Here is a 16642-nt window from a genome sequence, read left to right on the forward strand (position 1 = left end):
AAGTTGCTCTGCATAAGAGTGTCAGCCAAATGCCATAAAGGTAATTCTGATTGGCTGCCTCATAATGTCCATGGACTGCTTTCTGAAGGAGGCACATTATGAGGCAGCCTGCAGGCTTGAAACACTCTTTATAACTTTGTTGTGAATGGGCGGGGCTAAACTGCAGTAGACCGAAAAAGTGGAAACTATAACTTCGAAACTGTTTTTGCTGTGCAGTTTCCATACCGCCGCTGTCGGAGCAAAACCTCGTATCTCCATTCTTGTCGTTTTTCAGTTTTTGGCACAATATGAAAATACCCATAGTCCTATTTATTCCGTGTAATTTTCATGCTGAATGGAGCGAAACAAACCTAAAACTACCTGGAAAAAAGTCTGGTTCCACTGACTTCTGTTAAAAGTAGAGTATGTTTTTACCTTCTCCTGTAAAGTTACAGTTTTGGAGATACGAGGTTTTAATCCGACAGCAGCGATATATGGACCGTATGGGCTGGACTGAGTACAGTGCATTTTGAAACGTTGCCAGCGTTTACACACTACACCAAGGATTTATTTCATAAAAGTGAGGAAAGTTAGGTTTTCCATAATATGGAAACGTGAGTGTGATGAACCTCCACTTAATGTAAAGATTTTGTACCAATTTAAAGTTTTTCCCACAGTCGACACTTGAAAAAATATAGTATACTGTATTTACATTTCGTATTCGTCCCATAAGCTTTGGTGATCCAACTATTATTCACAGCAAGTGTGGCCACTCTGCAGCTCAAACTACTACACACACACACTGTGCACTGCTGCAACTCTCTTGTAATTTGTTGTACCTCAGAGAGGATTAACTCTGGATACCAACACTCTAATGAGATTACCATTTCATTACTGGAGTTGCTTTTACCTTTGTACTAGACAGGTGCACGTGTGCACCAGCTGGTGGTGCTCTTTGGTTCCATTCAGAGCCTGTTGATATTTTTAGATGTAGTATATTTTGTTGTGGCAGGGCAAAAAGCTGGCCCTGTCACACATTATTCTCAGTCTCTCTGTATTTATGCTAAGTGAATAGACTGCAGTGTTGACAGCAATAAAATGTAAAATGGCTAATTTAGGCTCAGTCAAACCACATGCATTCCTCTAATCCAATAACATCCTAATCCAATGTTTGCGATGCTGAACTTAAGAATTGTGTGTAATAGATACTGGATAAGAAGGTATGAAACGCAGGAACTTCGTGTTCACGTCCTTGAGCACACTGGTCACCGGCCAAACTTCACTGGACAAATTTTTAAATGAGAGCAGATGCAGTGCATTCAGTCAGTAACTGGACAGTGACGTTAATTTTGGTGTTTTGCCATATCATCCACTTCATTAAGTACAACTCCCTGTGTACCCATTTTATCAGCTCCACTTACCATATAGGAGCACTTTGTAGTTCCACAGTCACAGACTGTAGTCCATCTGTTGCTGTGCATACTTTGTTAGCCCCCCTTCCTCAGGGATCAGGACCACCACAGAGCTAACGTGGTGGTGGTGTGTTGGTGTGTGCTGCACTGACTCTTACCTTGCTGGTCCACATGTAAGATGTAAAGTTAAAGTCAGAGATGATAGCTTGTCCATTCTGCAGTTTTTGTTGGTCATTCTGGACTATGCTCCGTCCAGTTGAGACACTGGGGTGTTTAAAAACTTCAGCAGCACTGCTGTGTCTGATCAACTCAGACCAGCACAACACACACTAACACACCACCACGTCAGTGTTATTGCAGTGCTGAGAATGATCCACCACCCTTATAATACTAGCTCGGTGGTGGTCCTGTGGGGGCCCTGATCATTGAAGAACAGGGTAAAAGGAGCCTAAGAAAGTATGCAGAGAAACAGATGGACTACTGTCTGTAATTGTAGAACTACAAGAGGTACTTATGTGGTAAGTGGCACTGATAAAATATACAAAGAGTGTAGATACACAGATTTTAAGGTCATGGCTGATTGAAGTTTAGCCTAGGCTGGGTTGTTCTTAGAAGCATCTTAGCCGAGAGGTAGAGCAAGCATTATACTGAACACTCTCTCTACCAACTAGGATTATCGTAACACTAAGATGCGTGTGGGCAAATGGGCCCTGGATCTTTTATTTTCTCAGAAAAAAAACTATGAACTGAATATTAGAAATAAAGTTATTACTAAAAGTAATGTTCAGTGTGTTTGTTTGACCATTGCCAAACCTCTCCTTGAGGAAGCCCAGTATTATTTGTAGCTATCTCTTCCAATATGTGGTTTGGCTAATAAATGCTTCATCAGTCAAATGTGATGGTGATGGAATTTAACAAACCACCACCATGTGAGAAATCCGGAACCAAACTTTGTGTTTCAAATTATGATATTAACTACTTTTTTTGCAACTTTCAACTGTATTTATGTTTATCTGTATTAATTGTAATGTAAAATGATGGTTTTACAAGCACTTTTTTTCTTTAATCCAAAACCAAGCACCTAGGCATGCAGACTGCTTCTACAAACATTAGTGAAAGAATGGGTCGCTCTCAGGAGGTCAGTGATTTCCAGCATGGTACCTAGACAGGATGATGGAGAGCTTCATGGAATGGATTTCCATGGCTGAGCAGCTGCATCTAAGCCTTACATCGCCAAAAGCAATGCAAAGCATCGAATGCAGTGATGTAAATTGCCGCCACTGGACTCTGATTCGTCACTCTGGAGTGACGAATCACGCATCTCCATCTGGCAATTCGATGGACGAGTCTGGGTTTGGCGGTTGCCAGGAGAACAGTACTTGTCTAACTGCATTGTGGCAAGTGTAAAGTTTGGTGGAGGGAGGATTATGGTGTGGACTTGTTTTTCAGGAGATGGGCTTGGCCACTTAGTTCCAGTGAAAGGAGTTCTTAATGCTTCAGCAGACCAAGAGATTTTGGACAATTTCATACTCCCAACTTTGTGGGAACAGTTTGGAGATGGCCCAGTCCTGTTCCAAAATGATTGTGCACCAGTACACAAAGCAATGTCCATAAAGACATGGATGAGCAAGTTTGACGTGGAAGTACTTCACTAGCCTCCACAGAGCCCTGACCTCAACCCGATAGAACACCTTTGGGATGAATTAGAGCAGAGACTGCAAGCCAGGCTTTCTCATCCAACATCAGTGTCTGACCTCAACAAAAACGCTTCTGGAAGAACAGTCAAAAATTCCCATAAACACACTCCTAAACCTTGTGGAAAGCCTTGCCAGAAAGAGTTGAAGCTGTTACATATGTGCATGTGTATGCATGTATATATATGTACATATACACACACGCATATATATGTATATACATACACACACACACACACACTCACACACATACGTACGTATATAAATGAGCGGCCCAATAAAGATTTTAGGCCATAAGCCCCAGTGTGATTGCCAGGCCCAGGTCACAATGATTTCTGGGCATGTTCTGCTGCAGACGTCAACACTTGTGTTCTCTTGGTCCTGCACTTAAGCCAATAAAGTAACAGAATGGCCTTTAAGATGGCATCAGGAATTCCCCTGTGGAGGAAATGGCAATGCCAAAAGGACGAGGGCATGGGTGGAATGACTGTGACGTTAAAGTGCCAAATAGACTACCACCTAGAGGTGCTCTCCATGGCACCAGTGGACGCTCTTATGTCTTACATTAATTCTTCTGGGTCAAAACTGACATCAAAACACTGCATTCTGTAAAGCATGTTTACTGAACATAGTTCAATCACAACAAAAGGGACATTTAAGGAATTTCAAGCTAATTTATGTTTTGATTGGACACTGTTGTAAAACACTACAGATCACCATCACTTTATCACAGGAATCAAAGGAAAACAAATAGGAAATTATACATGAAAACGTGAGTGCAGCATTTAAATAAATAAATAAAAAAAAGCTTTCCCAAAAGGCTTAAAAAAGTATAGGTGAACTCTGCAATAAGTCACTGTTTAGGGTCTTGTTTATATTTAATTTGTAGATACCAACAATGTGATTCATTAAAAGAAATCAAACTAGAATGGAATTCATAAATTATTTTTAGATGCAATTCAGTATTAATCATAGAAAATATATTAAAAAGATCAAATCATTAGTTCACATCACTCCAGTGTAATTTACATCAGTTACATTTACATACATTCAGAGTACATCTGTGTTGTTATAGCTATGTGCTTCAGCCACAGCATGAGTATTAGGTTTCGGTGGTCCTTATTTGCTGCTACATATTAAATATGACTATGTAAAATGGATTAGAAAACCAGAGTATTTGGCCTGATTTGTTACCACAAAGCTGACAGACATTTACAGCAGCAGAACAGTCCATCAACTGTAATAATGATTGTCAAGTAGTTTTATATGAAATATTGCTCATAGGGCATATTTCTGTTTGTATTTTATATAAATGTTGTCAGAAGTTGGAATGAACTTCCACCGAATAGGAAAAGAGGCTGTAATAGACTGTAAGTAGTAGACAAACACTGTAGTAGATTGAAATTGTCAGAGTGAAGTAGAAAAATGAATAAACTGAATTCTTATCCTAACTATCTATAGTCTATATACCGTAGTGTCCAGAACCACCGAAATAACCAGGACATTATTTTACAGATGCAAAACCAAAGTAAAGATGTATAAAAGCATGTAACCACAAACTGCATATTAGGATCTTAGTCATTCTACCAGCAATCTCTAAGTTACAGTACCACATATTCCTAAATCTGCTACTAAAATACCACTGCATTAACTGTGTGATGTTCACCTTTATCTGGCAAACACACCGTTATATGAAGTGCAACCTTTTCAGATTTAAAAAAAAAATCTCAGCTCAGGAGAGTAACTCACGACAGCAGTCTACAAACAGAGTTCCACAGAATTAGGCCTGATTTCTAAATCAAGAATGTGTTTATAGTATACTGTAAAAAAATATACACACAGTTATGTCTCATAGCTTGACACATGGCCCAACACTGCTGCTGATTTAGCAATATTTTCAATAAATCATCATCAGGAAGAACACCATCACTCAATATATATTTGATTTAAATAAGTAGGCCTTCAAACAATAACATTCAACACTCAGTATCAAATGAGATACAAAGTAAATGCAGTTTATGTAAACGTTGAAAGGCTTGATCAAGAACGAAATGGTGAAATGAAAACTGGGATAGTTTCTTAATTAGTTATCACAACACTCAGCATCACATGAATCAGTAACGACATATACTCTAATCTGCAGTAGTAGCACCCCCACCAGTGTTCACAATAATAAGTTATTTCCCTTCACTATGCCTTAAAAACCTGGTTTAAAATACTTCTGTTTCTGTAAGTATCCAGTGGTAGACATAAGTTAAAATGGGAAATGAAAGCAGTAAACAACATTAATTTACAAACTGAATTACTGAAATTGTCCTTTGGTTATGCTGGTGAGTAGGTTTTACAACTGGCACATAAAAGGAAAACTTCCTCTTCCTCCTACGCAGTGTTAAACTCTATTACCATTTGATAAAGACGAGACCAGCCAGCACGCCATATCCCAAGACAAGGAACAGTACCTTCAGTAGCCTATCGTGTTTATCCTCCAGCTCCCGTGAGAGAATTTCAAAGAAAGTAATAAAAAGGAATGTACCCGCTGCCATGCCTTGTAGCACAACAGAAATAATACTTCCTGCCAGGTTCTGGGCACTCTCAATACCCATTCCAAGGCCAATCCCAATAGGGATCATGAGGCTGACTGTAATTGCGAGCTTACTGGCATCTCGCAGCACCAGTCCTGCTTTAGCAACACTGACTCCTAAAGCCACAGCTGCCAGGGTTTCATGGATTGCTACGCCAATGAATAGGCTTCCTAACTTAGCCCGATCTTCCTGAAGACCTAGAGCAAGACCTTCAAAGACTGAGTGAGCGGAGAGGGCCAGGACCAAGCTGGCAAGTCGAAGTGGCCCTGCGCGTGTTAACTCTGTGGGGTTGAAGTGTCCATGGTGATGTGAGTGGTGCTGGTTGCCTGATGAGCTCCGAGGGGGAGCGATGAATGGCGTGTCATATTCAGAGTCACTGCCAGCCTCTGAGCCTCCTGCGTTGAAAGTCTCCAGATCAATGAAGGAAGGCTTCTCCTTCCTAAAGGTAAGCACAGCCTGCTCTACAAACACTGTGAGGAAAAAGCCCACCATCATCATGGTCTCTGCCAGCGGATAGTCTGTAGTGGTCGTTAGCATTTTCAGGACTCCATCCACCTGAGGACAGAACATATTGGCACTAAGATGATAAAACCAATGATACATAAAAGAAAAAAAAATTGGCTCCTAACCAAGTGAAATTATGATAGTCATGCAAAGCTCTGAAATTCCTTTCAAAATTCCAAGGATTTTTAAGAATATCAATCAGTCAATCAGACTGGTGCTCAATAGTGGGCTGTTCAAAAGAAACTTGCCAGAATTTTTCAGGCATCTGAAGTGTTTAATGCCTCTAAAAGCTACACCGCAGAAAGCTATTACATGTTACATAACATGCCAGAGACATGGATTTATGATAGTTTTGTGAGAAACTTTTGACCTAAAACATATACATTTTTATACATTCATGGAGAAGAGGTACAAGCAGGACAATGTAAAGCAAAATAGTATATCAAGTAAATTTATCACTATTTCATCTCAATCACCATTCACCTCAAAAATATATATCAGAAGTCACCTGTTGTTATGAATAGAGCAAATACACATTATACATACTTCTGTGCTGGTTCCTATCACAACCCCTGTATAGAAATTAGTTGTTAAGCTTTCCTACGATGCGCCACTTTGAATAACTTTGTTCACATCTCAACTACTGAATTATTCAGAAATGTTTAAAAATCTGTGGAATTCATCTTTAATAAATAGTTCCCATTTTCTCCTTACTGTTAGAAACAAACATTTACATTTATGGCATTTGGCAGACACTCTTATCCAGAGTGACTTACAACTTGATCATTTTTGCACAGGTAGGCCAGGGTAGTGTTAGGAATCTTGCCCAAGGACTCTTATTGGTATAGTGTAGGGTGCTTGCCCTGGTGGCAGACTGAACCTCAGTTTACAGCATAGAAGGCAGAGGTGTTAACTACTACACTATGTGGCTGGAAACCTGTAATGTAATACAAACATGTAATGCTGTAGTTTCCCTCAGAACAGACATCATGTTCCAGAACTTACCTTGTCTCTAATAGCTGGCAGAAGTGCGTTGAAGCAGGTAGCTAGGAATACACCACCTCCAAAAGAATTACTCAGTGAAACTACCTTTCTGTACTTCGCAGCTTTGTCAAAGTCTGACTGCATCACACGCACGGGGATGAGAATTCCCCCCAGCATGAGGGCAAACACCCCGATCAGGCACAGAAGTTTGGCCACAATTATCTCCATTTTGGCGGAGAGAGGGAGTGATTCCTATTTACACCGCCGGTTTTGTCAGAAGAGCATGACTAGAAACAGAACACTCCTCTCCGCTGGGGTGAACCACAACAAGGCCGAGGAGCCCACCAGACACACCGCGATCAAGTCCTGGACAGCATCCTTCACTGCTCACCAAGAAACGAAGACAAGAGTCATATTAGGGAACCAATGCTCTTAAAGTGATTTAACTTCATATGACGTTCGTTGAGGCATCGGGGACAGGTTATTTTCCAGAGCTGACTGACATCTTTCGTTTGTCTGTTTACATCTGAAACTTGACTCTAGCTATGTAGCGTTAGCTAGCTAACACTGTACTAGCTAACCTATGCTAGTAGCACTGGGCAAGAACTTCACCAGGGGACAAGTCAGCCAAAATCTTGTTTATACAGTGTATCGAGTACTCTGGACTTTTACAAATTAAAGGTCAGGAGTAAGAAATGTCTCTGAAGCTGAACCTTGAATACCTGGCTGACTAGCTAACTAGCTTAGCAACACCTACAGTTACGTTAACATTGCTAGTCAGTACGCAAATATGAGCAAACACCTAGCTAGCTAACAGCCCCTTAATAAGCACCGTATATTACTCGGGAAGCTTCTTTATATGTTTGTTAATTGAAACGTTTCATACATTTAGTAAAATCTCAGACTGAAAAGTCTCAAGTTACAAAAAGATCTTTCATCGATACCTGTTTTTTGTTTCCACTCTCCGGCCGTGACACGCGACTCATGAATGAATCGTTACTTTGAATCTGTTCTATTCAGTAAGTCGTTTGAACCGGTTCAAAAGTTTTAGCAGAATTGAATCAAATAGGTATTTACACCAGTTATATACCGCTTAACTGTAACATATCTCACAATTTAACCCCAAAGAAACACAAAACCACAATGTAGCATATTTCAAAACAATCCCCATGAATTCAACATTCATACAGACAACTACAGAGGCCCTGTTTTTGCTTTGCGTTTGAGATATAAACATTAACATGTTTGTTGAGTACAAATAAGAGACACCAGTCATCAACAGTCACTGTAAATGGACGAAATGAAGACGTTGACTTCACCCATTGCTTGTGCGGCTATTTACAAGCCGGCAACGTAATGAATCGTTGAATCGGACATTTGAATCAAACGAATCGGCTCGGTCGGTTTAATCCAAGTGCTGCCCGTACGCCGGTCCGGTTGCTACGAATCACCTTAGGGGTTGTCTGTGACGTGTCAGCCAGACTTTGACAGCGATTGGAGGAATATTACATCGCGGGTTTCTGGGTCCCGCCCATTCCGTTGTTAAAGTTATGTATCAAAACAAAACATTTGATGCAAAACTCCCAACTTTTAATCAAAAACCAATGACAACTGTAGTGATCTCATAGTCATGCTTACATTATATAAACCTGCTGTATAACGATCACAGCATGACTGGTGTTACAAAGTCTGAAGCATTACAACAAGGCCGTGGTTACCAGTGGATGACAAAGATGAGGTCCTATTTGACATTTAATATCCATTATGTTGACATTGTACATATCACTTACAAAGTCATCTGATCAGATAAACCCAGCTGTTATTGGAGAAGTGAATCACTTTGGGTCGATACTGCAAGTCTGCAGCCAGTCCATGTAGCAGTGGATTCTTTTACATCAATCCATTAGCATGGATTAGTTACACTGAAATCATACATTAAACCAGTGCGATATTTCTGTACACTTCCACTGAGGTTAAGTGGCCGGCTATGACCTAAAAACTTTAGGCTACACTGGTTTCTTTAAAGACAGGCAAGGCAGGGAAGGAAGCCAGACACACATGCACTCAGTGTGATGTAAAAATGGTCTTGGCCCTGGAGTTGTAAGAATAATAGATATTTAAAAAAAAAAATAAAAGAAAGTCAGCCAGCCAGTCTTCTCTGTGTGTGCCATGGTGGTTTTGTTTAGCTGTTGGGAAAGAAAAAAATATGAATGTAAATGTACCCATAAATGTAACTTGACATCCTGTACTTTAATTATCACCGTTTCATTTCAGATGTTTGAGCGCAAAGCCAAAACAACAAAAACTGTCTCAGCCTTATTTACAGACTGCACTGTACAACCCTTTATATAAGCTTGCACACTGCTTAAAAAAATAAAGAGAACACTCATAACATATCCTAGGTTTACTTTGTTCTGTACAAAGTTGAATGTGCTGACAACAAAATCACACAAAAATCATCAACGGAAATCAAATTTATTAACCAATGGAGGCCTGGATTTGGAGTCACACACAAAATTAAAGTGGAAAAACACACTACAGGCTGATCCAACTTACTGATGTAATGTCCTTACAACAAATCAAAATGAGGCTCAGTATTGTGTGTGGTCTCCACGTGCCTGTATGACCTCCCTACAACGCCTGGGCATGCTCCTGATGAGGTGGCGGATGGTCTCCTGAGGGATCTCCTCCCAGACCTGGATTAAAGCATCTGCCAACTCCTGGACAGTCTGTGGTGCAACGTGGCGTTGGTGTATGGAGCGAGACATGATGTCCCCGATGTGCTCAATCAGATTCAGGTCTGGGGGACAGGCGGGCCAGTCCATAGCTTCAATGCCTTCATCTTGCAGGAACTGCTGACACACTCCAGCCACTTGAGGTCCAGCATTGTCCTGCATTAGGAGGAACCCAGAGCCAACCACACCAGCATAGGGTCTCACAAGGGGTCTGGGGATCTCATCTCTGTACCTAATGGCAGTCAGGCTACCTCTGGCGAGCACATGGAGGGCTGTGCGGCCCTCCAAAGAAATGCCACCCCACACCATCACTGCCAAACCGGTCATGCTGAAGGATGTTGCAGGCAGCAGATTGCTCTCCATGGCGTCTCCAGACTCTGTCACGTGCTCCGTGTGAACCTGCTTTCATCTGTGAAGAGCACAGGGCGCCAGTGGCGAATTTGCCAATCCTTGCCAATCTGGCAAATGCCAAGCGTCCTGCACGGTGTTGGGCTGTGAGCACAACCCCCATCTGTGGACGTTGTGCCCTCATACCATCCTCATGGAGTTGGTTTCTAACCGTTTGTGCAGACACATGCACATTTTTGGCCTGCTGAAAGTCATTTTGGAGGGCCCTGGCAGTGCTCCTCCTCTTCCTCCTTGCACAAAGGTGGAGGTAGCGGTCCTGCTGCTGGGTTGTTGCCCTCCTACGGCCTACTCCACGTCTCCTGGTGTACTGGCCTGTCTCCTGGTAGCGCCTCCAGCCTCTGGACACTACGCTGACAGACACAGCAAACCTTCTTTCCACATCTCGCATTGATGTGCCATTCTGGATGAGCTGCACTACCTGAGCCACTTGTGTGGGTTGTAGAGTCCGTCTCATGCTGCCATAAGTGTGAAAGCACCACCAACATTCAAAAGTGACCAAAATAATTTGCAACCTGTTGTCTATTCCATTTGCACAACAGCATGTGAAATTGATTGTCAATCAGTGTTGCTTCCTAAGTGGACAGTTTGATTTCACAGAAGTTTGATTTACTTGGAGTTATATTGTGTTGTTTAAGTGTTCCCTTTATTTTTTGAGCGCGCATATATATATATATATATATATATATATATATATATATATATATATATATATATATATATATATATATATATATATACACACACACACATACATATATATAAAAAAGACTGAATTAATTGTATTAAGACTTAATTTTTTTAAGTTCATGTATTAGCACAATAAATTAATAACATTAATGTTGACACATTTTCCTAGTTGGACCAAGCCCACCATAGTAGGGCAGGCTGAAGCCCAGCCATACATTGCTATAATGGAATTCCATCTTTTACATGGCGCTTAAAGCAATAACTTCAGCTGACTACTGAGCTGTTTGAATGACAGCGAGAGGCTACACTCAAGTTCAAGCATTCTGATTAAGCTCCACATATACAGCTATAACAAAATGCATTGCTTTTTAAATAAAAATCTTTCTTTAGGGCCAGATAGCAGCACAGAGACAAATGCAATTAACTGTGATTAACTATAGAAAATAACGTGATAACCTACTGTTATGATAAACCAGCAAACACAAACTAGACCTACCAACTCAAGTGTCATTGTTCTTCATTACTAGCACTTGGTGGCCGACTGCGGATCTGACTTCTCAATTGCTCAATGAGCTCAGGATTCTGCTGCTGCATTTGCTGTGCAAACTGCTGGCCACTGTAAAGGGAGAAAAAAAAACGCTGTAAAAGACGGCATTCACCAATAATAGCGGCTTCACATGTATTTGCTTCTAAAAGTAGGACTGTGCAAACATACGCTTGAATAAGGCCAGAGAGGTCATTTGGTGCTGCTCCTGCTGCTGGGGAACCAGTGCTACCCATAGGACCATAGGTTCCAGACATCATTCCTGACACCCTGAAAAGTTTCAATTATAGGTAAGTATCCATAGACTGGTCACCTATCTAGCTCCCCATCTTTCCAAAAATGAGAATTTTAAAATAAGCAGTGTTGAATAAAATCTAAATATTTTTACAGGCTTATAATATTCTGCAAGTTTAATAACTAGCAGTTAATCAGCATACAATGCATTCTGCATAATCAATAGAATTAAAATGTAATGTATCCCTTATTACTCACAACTGTTGTACTTGTGGGTTACTCATCAAATTAGAAGCCTGGAACACAAGGAAAATATCAGTAAATTTCTTTCAGATTTCCACAGTTGAGTGAAATATCAGGCACAGATGAATGTACTCACCATGCTCATGAAACCAGGATTACTAAGCAAACCAGCAAGGTCAACTCCACCCATACCCCCTGTCTGAGAAAGATAAATAAAACAGTCAATCTAACTGCCTTTTTCAGTTCACAACAATTAGAACTAGAACTTAAGAGGACTCACTGGGCTGGGTGTTTCTTTCATTCTCTGCTCAGCTATTTGCAAGTTTGATTTGTATGTGTCATTGTCAGGATCCAGCTCCAGGGCTTTCTTGTAGTAGCTCACGGCCTCTGCATGTTTGTTCAAACTGGCAAGAGCCAGCCTGGTTATCAGAAGAAAACATCTGACAGTTATATTAGAACAGACATGGTTTTATTATTAACACACCTTCAACCAAGATGTTAAATGACCTAACAGGACATGAGACATTGAACACAGTATACAAAATGTACAAACCATGTTTTCAGTAGTGTATAATCACCTGTAACTATGAATTGTGTTTTTATTATTTAGAAATCAACCCTTCTATGTAGCGTACAGGTCCTGTTCCAACACAGGAGACATGTTGCACTGCCATACTGATCCTACAGTATCCCAGAATGTACAAACCAAACACTGGCTCTAGAGAGTGCCTTTTGCATTTTTACGCTGAAACAGTAGTTTGAATTTTGTGAAGCTATAGTACCGGTTGGAAGATGCAGAAAGAAGAAATCCAATGCTCACAGCAGATGCTGACTAGACTTTTTTTGTGAGAAGTCTGAGAACCCAAATTTTGACAAATGGAAGATCATACTTACTGTTTAGCACAATAAAAAGCAAGAAAGGTTGAATCTTCATCAAAGAAACAAAAACACAACAACCACTGTTGGTTCTATTACATGCTTGGAAAAGTAGAGTGTTCAATTGGTCACAATCTGCAAACTCACTGTTAAATACAACTGAATCTTACACACTGCACCTTTAATGGCAACCTCCATTAAATTTAGCCCTGTGCCAAGAACAGAACCACCATACTATTGTTCTGAACTGAACAGGTAGACTTTTACCCAGCATGTTTCATTGTGTGTCATGTGACAAACAGCAAGTTCATGAGTTACGGTTTATGAAAAATAAATGAACAGATTTGTAATGTTAATCTACTCTGATTACTGTTGGTCTTACCCCATTCGTCCATAGGCTTTGCTGTAGTTTGGATCAATTCCAATGGCAAGTTCACAATCCTGAACTGCTCCAGCATAGTTACCAAGTTTGCTGTACGCTGCAGCTCTTCAGACAACAAAATAACAAAATAAACAAGGAGCTTTGAAGCATCAGATCAACCAACTGATTTTACTGCGTAAGCCTTTCCATGTGTGAAGAAGTACAAAGCATTACCTGTTGCAGTAATAAACTGCGTTCTGTGGATTTATCTGAATGGCTTTTGAGTAGAACTCCACTGCTGCACTGAAGTTTTCTACTTTCATTTGGTCATTGCCTGTTAAACACAATTTATACCTGTTATTTAACCAGAATTTCTGCTCTGCAGCAAGGTTCTCCACTCTTCTTCGGTTACAATAGAGGCAGTTTAAGAACAGGAACCGATTCACTCATGCTGTAGTGAATTGTCATATTCTGTGGTTTGAAGGTTAATTCTTCAAATTTAATTTTTAATTTTTCAAATTTCTGCAAAACTGTTGAGATGTCATTTGAAACAAAGTCACTCAGAGCAGTTTGATGTGAAATATTTAGTTGTAGAGAAATACCTAGACTCCAAGGGTGGCAATGAATACAACGCAAACAGAGAAATTTTATTTACCATCAAAAACTATCAGTGAACCTATATGTGCTTTTTCCTGATGTTGTGTGGATAACAGTAAGATGAACACAGTAACTGAAAACAAAGATCCTGCATGAATCTCTCTACCAAGAACTGCTTTTGAAAATACATGATTTAAACCAAAACCTGATCTAAAAATATCATAATATCATAACACAATGTATCAGGCATCAGGTAACATATTCATAACTGCTACATATAATAGTTTTCTGTGAGGTAGGTTAAGAGACATTAAAAGAATGTCTATTTGCAAAGGGCAGACATGGCTGCAGGTTTTCATTTCAAACAAGCAGGAGCACACCTGATTCCACTTCTTATTCAGTTGCTTATTCTACAAACAACAGATTATGTACTGTAAAACAGTAGAAGTCCTGCCTTTCTGGGATGAAAATCTGCAACTACACCAGCCGATAACAGATAAGACTGGACACCGCTGTATTAAAAGCTTTAGATGTCTGGTTCCCATCATCACCACTGTAAACAATCCTCTGTGAGCTCTTCTAGAATAGAGTATTTCACATCAAGCCACTCTGAATGTCTTAGCTTATATCTTAATAGTTTAATTATGCAGAAATTAAAAAAGTAATAATGTGGAATTATCATTTAATAAAATAAACTTGGTAGGTTACCAATACAGAAAAAAAAACCCAACATGTTACCGTCACTCTTAAGTTGTTCTGCCTCTGCAAGCTGATCCTCTGTGGGGGGACTACTGGTCGAGTTGATTTTAACTTGAGGCGTATCTGCTACCTGTGAAATACAAAATCTTGTGTAAAACACATCAAGTTATAAAAAAATAAACATCTCTGAGAAGATATATTAAAGAGCGTGTACAGATATTACCTTGACAGTGGCCTTTGCAAATAGTTCTGGCAAGGTTTCAGACACTGCTAAACTCTGGTCCTCAACAGAGACACCAAACGCTGTCTCCAGACACTGGATGGAAACTGGAAAGCAGTTTAAGAGCAATCACACATCAGTGTTTCATATCTAACCAGAAAACAACCCTATCATTTAGTCATTTAGGACTACATTAGTACGCACCTTCTAAACTTTCTTGAGCATCTGATGATAGGTCCCCAGACCTCAGCTGGTCGTGGAGAAACTGGATAATGGAGTAAGCAAGACGCTTTGTCTCTGTCATTTTGGCTGGAGAAAAGGTTCTCTCCAATGATGGATGCAATCTGAAAGACAAATGTTAGAATGTCATTTCTGTACAAGAAAAACAAGACAAGAATTTCCAAGAGAAAAAAAAGGTCTTAGGGCTGGAAATGCATCGAAAGTCAAGTCTCAAAGTTATAACCGAGTATACATATGCCCTTAAGAGTTTAATCAGGTAATTTAGAGCAGAGTAAAACTAATCTCTGGAGCACAGAGCAAGACTTGGGCCTGACTGCCAGTGTTCGTGATCTACATTACAATGAACTCATGCTGAGGTCATAGCTACCAACACCCGTCGATTTGGCCACAAATTAAGTAGCTAAAACAGAATATATGCTGTTACTTAAAACAACAGCGCAAATAGCAACAAACTACACCAATGAAGCTAAATACTTTACTTTGTCGACAGTAGTGCAGTTACCGTCTACTGTCTGACGAGAGAACTAAATACAAGGCTTCTGAAATGTGAAATGACTTCATGTAGACATATGACACGGAATATTCTAGCAACACCTGGCAAGTCTGATAAACCTTAGCTTGCTACACTGCTAACAGCGGCTACGAACGGTCTAGTCTGGTCTTCGACTGAAAACATTCCCCTTCAGCTTGGCGGTGGCTAATATCAGTAGATAATACACGCTGTCTAAACGCCGCTTACGCAGTGTAGTTTAGCTGACCCGCAAATAGCCCACTGCTAGCTCGCTAATATTGTTAGCTAGGCTATCGTAGCTTTAGCGCGTTTCGTTAAGCATGTAGCTAACTAGCTAGCTCTCAAAAACAACAAAGACTACACAAGTTAAAGAATACTTACACGTCTCCCGAAGATGTATTTAATCTTACACTGTGTCACTTCGCATATGATACAAGATAAAACCTTCCCAGCGTGTAATACAGCTTCTTTACACTTACTGTTTGCCCCACTGCAGGGATTTTCCTCGCTGCGCTCTCCCCGGTGAGACGTACACTACGTAACGTGCGTAGATTTACGTACGTAAAACATATTTGCGTAGTGGTTGAAAAGAATTAATTAATAAGCACTATCCACTATGAATCTCTCCAGCAGCTACACAATTCATTTCTTTAAAATCTAAATTATTTATAGTCTAAAATCTAAATTATAATACATGCATTTATTCGTTCATTCATAGGAAGAAATACTTATAAAAGCTCTATGAGTCACGGAATGAAAGAAAAAAAAATAAAACAGAAGGGAAAAACAAAGATTACAAAAGAAAATAAGGAAGTAAGGTAAAGAAAAAAGAAAGGATTAAACAAACTGAAAAAATAAGACAAAATAGAAAGTAAAAACTTTTCTATAGAGCCCTGCTGGTGACATCCAGTATAAATAAAAATAATGTGTGGCCATTGATAATGAGATAATTAAGTCATGGCCATGACTTAGTAATGGATGGGAACAAGATCATGCCTTACTAAGTCGTGGCAACGCATTAGGATCTTATTCCCACACACTTACTAAGTCGTGACCAGGCATTATTTTTATTTGTACAGGATGTGGCCAGCAACAAAGAACCAACAGAAAAAAGAGGGGTGGGAAAAGTAAA

The 16642-nt window shown here is 40.0% G+C and overlaps 2 protein-coding genes across 4 annotated transcripts; both read right to left on the reverse strand.

Annotated features, from left to right (window-relative positions):
- Positions 1-3689: 3689 nt before the first annotated feature.
- Positions 3690-8184, reverse strand: LOC108437283 (zinc transporter ZIP3). The gene is made up of 3 exons (XM_017714284.2): positions 8100-8184; positions 7177-7538; positions 3690-6222 (listed from the first exon to the last, which is right to left on the reverse strand). Exons 2-3 carry the CDS (start codon positions 7381-7383, stop codon positions 5485-5487), a joined length of 945 nt encoding a protein of 314 aa, XP_017569773.1. The 5' UTR covers positions 7384-7538; positions 8100-8184; the 3' UTR covers positions 3690-5484.
- A 539-nt stretch (positions 8185-8723) lies between these two features.
- Positions 8724-16062, reverse strand: sgta (small glutamine-rich tetratricopeptide repeat (TPR)-containing, alpha). Of its 3 annotated transcripts, none has more exons than XM_017714281.1 (12): positions 15990-16062; positions 14964-15103; positions 14763-14866; positions 14579-14669; positions 13478-13577; positions 13265-13369; positions 12287-12425; positions 12143-12205; positions 12022-12059; positions 11701-11799; positions 11482-11601; positions 8724-9341 (listed from the first exon to the last, which is right to left on the reverse strand). In XM_017714281.1, exons 2-11 carry the CDS (start codon positions 15061-15063, stop codon positions 11493-11495), a joined length of 948 nt encoding a protein of 315 aa, XP_017569770.1. In that variant the 5' UTR covers positions 15064-15103; positions 15990-16062; the 3' UTR covers positions 8724-9341; positions 11482-11492. The 3 variants fall into 3 exon arrangements, with proteins under 3 accessions (XP_017569770.1, XP_017569771.1, XP_017569772.1); XM_017714282.2 differs by having other exon boundaries at positions 15892-16023; XM_017714283.2 differs by lacking the exon at positions 15990-16062 and adding an exon at positions 15479-15497.
- Positions 16063-16642: the final 580 nt, after the last annotated feature.

The sequence above is a fragment of the Pygocentrus nattereri genome, chromosome 15, assembly GCF_015220715.1.
Source record: "Pygocentrus nattereri isolate fPygNat1 chromosome 15, fPygNat1.pri, whole genome shotgun sequence".
Taxonomy (NCBI): domain Eukaryota; kingdom Metazoa; phylum Chordata; class Actinopteri; order Characiformes; family Serrasalmidae; genus Pygocentrus; species Pygocentrus nattereri.